Source organism: Nicotiana tabacum, chromosome 9 (genome assembly GCF_000715075.1).
Source record: "Nicotiana tabacum cultivar K326 chromosome 9, ASM71507v2, whole genome shotgun sequence".
Classification (NCBI taxonomy): domain Eukaryota; kingdom Viridiplantae; phylum Streptophyta; class Magnoliopsida; order Solanales; family Solanaceae; genus Nicotiana; species Nicotiana tabacum.
The window spans coordinates 109,572,051-109,580,242 of NC_134088.1; the positions used below are offsets into that span (position 1 = coordinate 109,572,051).

Genomic DNA, 8,192 nt, shown 5'->3' on the forward strand with positions numbered 1-8,192 from the left:
TAAATTAATAAAACTACTAACATATAAATAATAAACTAACATTTAAAATAACAGACATGTTGAGTGATAAATCGAAAAACTTTTCTCATCATGAACACAAGAATTCAGGATATCTTGGTGCTACTGGGCCTCAAATATCGAGCCTGAAACCCACATGTGAATATTTAATAATTAAATCTTGTATAATTATGAAAATTAATTATTTAATTTACAAACTAACATGTAAAATAATAAAACTAACATATTATCTATTATACCTAAAAATACGTCAAAATAGTTGATAGTTCAAACACAAACTCTGTCCAATTTTGGTCAACGATCGTAAGAAAATAACATGAGAAAACAACAAAAATTCAGGATATCTTGGTGCTACTTGACCTCAAATATCGAGCCCGAAACCCATATGTGAATATTTAATAATTAAATCTTGTATAATTATGAAAATTAATTATTTAATTTACAAACAAACATAGAAAATAATAAAACTAACATGTAAAATAATAAAACTAACATATTAAAGTAGAATAATGTAATTAATCTTGTTTAATTTACAGTAGATGACATGGAGGTTCCGCCTTTGTATCCCGGACCTGCTATCCTAGAGCTATTGTTGTTACATGGCGATCATAGGTCGTCCCACATATGGGAGGGACAGTTACTGGCCTAGACTTTCTGCGCCGGGAGAATAGACAATATGTGGGGCTTTCTCAGGGATCGCGCTCTCCATCCCCGTATAGTCAGACGCCTCCAGGATACGGGCTTTTATAGGATTGTGAAGATCAGCCGGCTGCAGCTCGATTGGTCGTTGATCACGCCCCTGATAAAGCAGTAGCGACCGGAGACGCACATATTCCATTTGCCAATTGGTGAGGCCACCATCACGTTGCAGGACGTGGAGGTCATGTATGGGTTGTCCGTTGATGGACACCTTGTTGCTCTGCCGCATGTCATGAGAGAGCAGACAGGTTTGCAGTACTTAGACATGCTGCAGCGGCTCACTGGTTTACAGCCACCGGAGGAGATTGCACTGGTTGGGGACAGTCGTCTGCAGTTGACGACTGTCCGACAACATTTGGAGGCATTGCACCCTGACATCACAAACGATACACCGGAGCTTCATATTCACCGGTACACGAGGTTGCTGCTACTCTTTATGTTCAGAGGGGTTTTGTTCCCGAATACTTCGGGGAACCTAGTCAGCTTGAGATTTCTTCATCATCTTGAGCGGCTAGATGATTTACCCCAGTACAACTGGGGTGTTGTTGTTCTCGGCTACTTGTACATGCAGATATGTCGGGCGAGCATGGGCACCCAGCATGACGTTGTTGGATTTTTGCCGCTGCTATAGGTGAAAACATATTCGAATACTCTATTCATTATAACATACCCAGTAAAAATATACCTTAAATTTTACGCCCACTTTGTATGTTAGGTTTGGGCCTGGGAGCGGTTCCTGCAGTTGCATCCACCTCTACCACCATTAGCTCTGGGTGCACCACCTCCGTTTCTCCCTCTAGCTAGGAGGTGGGTTGATAGGCGGGGATATGGATGAGAGTACGAGGCTCGACATAATCTCCCCTTGTGTAGGGATTTGTTGGATTTGCTGGAGGGCGCACATGTAAATGTATACCTAAGTTTACTTAGCATGGCTTCATATGTGTTACGTATACTCACGTTTTCTGTTGTTACTTAATAGTTCATTTGGAGGCCATACAACGGCGAGCTAATAGCTGGCTTGCCCGATTATTGCTCGGCCGGCCGAATTATGTCGACACATTTGTAGTCAGAATTCCCCATCTTTTGCCACCATTCGCATGCAAAGTCCACTTGTCAAGCTCATGTCGCATCAACCAACGATAGGCTCCCTCGTCTTCCTGCCTGATAGATTCCATGCGCCTCCTGAATTTACACTCTTGGTGATTTGTTGCAGCCATTCACATTAAATCATGCAAATCCTTGCTGGGATATGCCTTCTGGAAATTGGCCTTCAGGTGCCTCACACAGTAACAGTGGTAGGCATACGGTTCCTGCCATGCACGCAAATTCTGTACAAAACATAAAATACCACCATGCTGACCAGATATTAGACAAACACCTGAACGTTATTTGATAACGTGCTCTTTTAAGTGGTTCAAAAATAGTGTCCACGTCTCTTGGCTTTCATTGGCACAAATAGCAAAAGCTAAGGGAAATATACTTCCATTAACATCTACTGCAACGACGATCAACATCTTGATATCATACTTTCCATAGACATGAGTGTCGTCTATGGATATTACCGGCCGGCAATGCACAAAAACATCAATTGTTGGTTTAAATGCCCAAAACACGTATCTGAATATATATTCTGGTATTCCCGGACTCTGCTCAAGCTTCCATTCAACAACAGTCCCGGGGTTAAAGTATTGCAATGCGGCCATGTACCTGGGTAAAGATACAAATGACTTATCCCAGTTACCATAAACAATTTCAAACGCACGTTTGCGCCCGAGAAATGCCTTTCTTTTGGTAATGGTGCACCCATATTCCTGGTGGACGGATGTAATACACTCTTTAATCTTATACCTTATGGACGCTTCAATACGTGGAATCAAGACAAGAGAAATCAAGTGAACATCGAAGTTGAAGTGATTCCCACAGAATGTGTCCATTTCACAATTGTGGGTGCCAATGTATTTACCTACAACCCACATATTTGTTTTCTTCTTCTTCACACGCAGCATCCAATTACAACCCGTAAATCATCTACGGCAAATAACCTTGTATACATCCGGATTTGTCTCACATACCGTCATCTCACGACACTCTTTTACGCTGTACATTTTTACCGCCCTGCTTTATCAGGAAAAAGCATGCCCTTTGACAGCACCGTTGGTCTAGACTCATCCCACATTGCTATCTGAATTTCGTCAGTATCCCTTGTGAGGGCATCCACATCCGGCATACTTGGCAAATGATCGAGGTGGGGAATCTCCCTTGAATGAAACGGCATGTGGGACTCGTACACTCTTGGTCTAACGGGGGGTGGAGCATGCTCCCTCGTCAAATCAGGTCCAGCATTCTCTTCCTTCATCATCACCCTCATCAGGGAAGGGTGTATCATCTCCGGACTCATCGACATTGTTGTCATAATCACTGTTCTCTTCCTGACTCTGTGCATCTGCCAGATCCCGATTAAATATGTCGTCTTCGGGTAATTGAGTCAGGGCAGGACGTTCAAGTTGCTCATTTTCACTGCACAACCAATAAAATAATGAGTTACTCAAATTGATAAATACTTTACATATAGCTATATCACTTCACTTACAAATCGTAATGTGTTGACATACCATGATGGACATCATCCTATTGGAGATGACTTCCGGATGGACCACCATGATCTAACATACCAGAACTACGCATATTCCAACTGGGCGTTAGTTCATAACTTGTAAAATTTATATCTGGCCGGTACCCACTGTGGAATATATGAGTGTTAATACAAATTCAATACAACAAAAATAAATATTATAACACAAAGGAAAATTAAAGTTTACCACTCGTCTTGTGGATCATGTAAAGTATGAGAGAAATTATTTTCTCGCTCCTCATTCGCCCGTGGAGATAAGTTTAGATCAGGCAAAACTCTTTCAGCCGGAACCTGTTCGGCTAAAACTGCTCCAAAATAACTACCCGATGACTGAGGGATATCCCTGCTTTGCGCAACCTCATTATTGCGAACGTCTTCAGCCTTGACGTACATTTCCAACATTTTTAGCAAAAGAAATTCCTGGTATTCATCCGGAGTCCTCAAAAAATCACTCAGAGTTTCATCATCCTCGATGTTAAACTCAGCATAACAAACAACCCCTTGCAGAGTGACAGAATACATATATCTTCTGGTTACTTTAAGGTTCACCGAACGTTTGCTCGCACTCATTTTTTGACATAACAACGATACCAATCTATCATACTCCATTGTAAGTGGTAACTTAACATGACACGGTGGAGATAAACTATAACTTACTGAGTTATTCGCCACCACAACCTCAACCCCCAATATCCCCCCCCCCCCCAATATAATGAAACCCTAATTTTTCGCTCTTCAGACATTATGACAAAATGCAAAACAACTTAACGAAGAAAAATTTAACAAGACTTAGAATTTTTCTGAATGGATTTTTACAAAATCCTTAACGTATTTAAATAAGGCAATGCCCAATCCAGGGGGTCGAATTTTTTGAGTTATAGCGCCTTAAATAAGGGCGTTATACCCATTTGAATTATTGTTATGTCAGTTAAGCGCAGAATAATTATTGGTGGGCCCACAAAATATGTATAGCGCCTTAATAAACGGTGTTATACTTACTCGTCTTTTCATATTCACGTATAACGCCCTTTTAAAGGGCGCTATATGTATTTTGGTACTAAGTTTTTTTTTCACCTATTTTTGTGTCTTGAGTCCAAAAACTCATTATTTTGGTTCGGGACTCTGTTTCATGCTGTCTATTTCCTCAAAAAGAGAGTTAACCCCACTTAATATTTGGACGGTGATTCCTTAATTAATTGCTCAATATAAAGGAAAATGATTGGAAATAAAAAATGAAGTACCTTGGGTACATCCGATATTGCAAAGAGGATAATTTTGCAAAACTTTAAAGACTTCAATGAGATCAACGGTAAAGTTCAGGGAGAAGAGAATAAAATTGTCAAGGGGATTGATGCGTGAATAGGTGAGGGTAAGTTTAATCTCGTAACACTTCAAAAATTGAAGGAATGCCCATTTTGGAGGGCCAGAATTTGGAGAATTGTATTGAAAATTTGAAAAATAATTTGAGAAAACTTCTTTAAAACTTTCTTTACGATCATTATTTATTTATTTTTTATTGAAAGAAAAGTACCTTGAGGAACTTCTGAGCTAAAAATATTATTCCACTAGCAAAACTTCTAACAATTTACTAAAGTTAATCAAGCACATTTTCCTTTTCAATCAATCTACTATGCCTCAGCTCAGTCTCAATAGAATACTCAATATATCTATCTTTATTCAAGCGCTCAATTCATTCAAAATTGGTAGATGATCGTCTTAATAGGCAAACTAAGAGTTCCTAAATCTAGAGGTTGAATACATCTCACACGCAGCTACCCTATATGGACCATTTACTTCCATCAATACAAGTTGGTATCACCTATATGGACCATTTAGTTCCAGCTTGTTCAATTCTTATATAAATATGCAGTAACTGTAACAGGTTATAAATCTTTTTAGACCAATTTCTGTTCATGATGAGTTTTTACATCTATCTAGTCTCCTTTGAAATATTTTGTCCACATAATCCCATACCCCAGAACCGGAACCTTTAAAAAATGAAAGACAGACATGGAGAAAATCATCTCACAAATCTTTTCCCCTTTTTGGTAAATCATCCTAATTTGGTTATGTTCAACGGAAATCAAGCAACCTGTAGGCTACTCGTTAATTAAGACTCGAGTCCGAGCACTCTATTGTTGCTTTTACACAGCCCATTTAGTTAACACCTTCCAGAAATGGTCCAAACAGCAAGGTCTTCAATAGGGGTGGCAAATGGGCGGATTGGGCTGAATTTGGGCGGGACAAGATGGGTTATGTCAATAAATGGGTCATTGCCCAACCCAGCCCAAAGTGTAATTGGGCTAAAGATGGACTGGGTCAAGATGGGCTAAACAATGGGGTCATAGCACAACCCGCCCAACTTGACCCATGTTTTAGAATCATTATCATCTTGCATAAAGAATTGAATGGTGGGGGTTGGGGGTGTTGGGGTGGGTGGATGGTGCAGAAAAACGAAAAAACAGAAAACAGAAAATACAAAAAAAAAAAAGTTTTAAAAAAATTGCCAAGGTAGAAGGGTGGGGGTTGGGGGGAATGAGGGGGTGGGTGGTGCAGAAAATTGAAAATACAAAAAAGAAAAAAAAAAAATGGGGGTTGGTTGGGGTGGTACAGAAAATTGAAAATACAAAAAAAAATTATTTTTTGCCGGGGGAAGGGGAGGGGGTGATGTAGAAAAACTTTTCCAAATTATTTTGTGCAACCAAAGTGGAAATAGTTTTCCGTCATACCAAACACAACCTAAAACTTAAATACCTTGATTCTCATTTTTAAACTTAGATACAAAAACTAATGATGTGTCAACTAAGTAAATTTCTAGATAAGTTGGATTGAGATCCCTTTGTTTTGGGATGAGCTTTATGGGTTGTATTTGGGCTACTTAATAGGTCAGAACTACTCATTTCAATTGTGATCTAACTGCACATATCAAGGTCAACTATTAATACAAGTAACTCACAGATACAAAGCCGACGAATCCAGTCCCACCCAGGACCCTCTCAGCAGAAACATGCACAAACTAGGAACTGATTTCATATTAGAAGGTAATTGATGTCAGAGAATGACATAACATTACTCTTGAGTTCCTTTTTTAGGAAGGATTGTAAATTCATTCCTTTTAAGATCAAAAATTGCAATGGAGAAGTCATCTACACAGCTAAATGAGAATTTGGTAGACAAGAAATTTAAGATATAACGTGCTTAGCCAGTGGATAACAATCAACAGAAACAGTTGAGTAACAGTTGAGTATTCATATATTATAAACCACGCTTTACCACAGGATAATAATCATCAGAAACTGATGAATATTCAAGAAGCAGTCTTAAGCAGATTAGACAAGAAAACGAAAAAGGACTTATAGATTGGTCGAAATGCAATGCCCTATACATTTACATTTTAAAGAGCCATACTTGAACAAATTTTGCTCTACTAAATTTTAGGCTAGACTGCACAAACAGCCAAAGTAAGGCAAAAGGAGAAGTTACAATTATTATATCCCACAATAGAATAACCATAGGGTACATCTTTATATACTGCTAAGCTCATTCAGATGTTCAAAGTTGAAAGATATCATTTCTAAAATATTAACTACAATCTTCACTCTAACTAGCCTAAATCGAATAGCAAATGCAAAATTCAACCATACAACTAATGTGTGCACAAATAATTCACTCACATTTGCAGAAAAAATTTAAAGCTAAAAGCGTCATCTTTAACAAAATCCGAGCGACAAGCAGATATGATAATAATCCAAAATCTTATAATAATGCCAAATAAAAACCAACATTTTTTTTCAAAAATTTTCCCAAGAGAGTATTCTCATCAGATATGATATCAAATCAAAATTATCCTCTGATAACATCTCTCAAAATCCAAAACGATACAAATTCAAATTTTAACAACTACTATATCGCGAGAAATTCAGAAATTTAACCTCCTTAATCCAGAGGAATCTCGACATCACCATCATCAATCTCCTGCTGCAAATCCTTAGGATCCTTTCCATCAACAGTACAACCAACAGAAACACACGTGCCTAAAATCTCCTTCACAGTTCCAGTCAAATCCTTAGCCATAGATCTCGGCTTCATCACTTTAGCAATCTCAATAACATCATCAAGCGATATATTGCCGTTGTGCTTGATGTTCTTCGTCTTTTTGCGATCTCTCTCCGGCTCCTTCAATGCCTTGATGACGAGTGCCGCGGCGGACGGTACGACGGAGACTTTAGCTTGACGGTTCTGAACAGTGAGTTTCACGGTGACTCGGAGACCCTTCCAGTCCTTTGCGGTTTCTTTTGCGATGTCTTCACCGATTTTCTTAGGGGAGAGACCGAGTGGACCGATTTTTGGAGCGAGCGAACTCGCTGCTCCGACTTCACCTCCGGTGACTCGGACGAAAACTTCGACGACCTGAGAGGGATCGAACTTTGGCGGCATTTTGTCAAGCAGAGGAGAGTGGAGCTAGGGTTTTGTGTGTGGAAATGAGGGAAAATTAGAGTTATAAGCCTCTAGGGTTCTTGCACAGCTTTGTCGTAGTCACCATCTATGGGCTTGTATAGAGTTATTCAGATTTTGGGCTATAACATAGTTTACGCAAATGTCCCTTCTTAAGCTAATGTTTAGATTTTGTCCCTATTTTAAAACATTATGCAAATATATTCCTCAAAAAAATAGAGTTTTTTTATGCGCTTGATCATTTTTTAACTATTATTTAAAAAAATATAATTATTTCTTGTTTAATAGTAGTCGGGTTTAATTATCCTTTCCGAACAATGTTATAGTCGGGTTTAATTTTTGCTCATACATATCGCAAAATAGTTGACTGTGGTCTATTCCTGTAATT

General features: G+C 38.8%; 1 protein-coding gene across 1 annotated transcript; it reads right to left on the bottom strand.

Annotated features, from left to right (window-relative positions):
• Nucleotides 1-7,087: 7,087 nt before the first annotated feature.
• Nucleotides 7,088-7,868, bottom strand: LOC107812288 (large ribosomal subunit protein uL11-like). Its single transcript, XM_016637345.2, has one exon. It carries the CDS (start codon nucleotides 7,784-7,786, stop codon nucleotides 7,286-7,288), a length of 501 nt encoding a protein of 166 aa, XP_016492831.1. The 5' UTR covers nucleotides 7,787-7,868; the 3' UTR covers nucleotides 7,088-7,285.
• Nucleotides 7,869-8,192: the final 324 nt, after the last annotated feature.

Coding starts and splice junctions, on each gene's coding strand:
- LOC107812288 (XM_016637345.2), bottom strand. CDS start 7,786: ATGCCGCCAAAGTTCGATCCCTCTCAGGTCGTCGAAGTTTTCGTCCGA.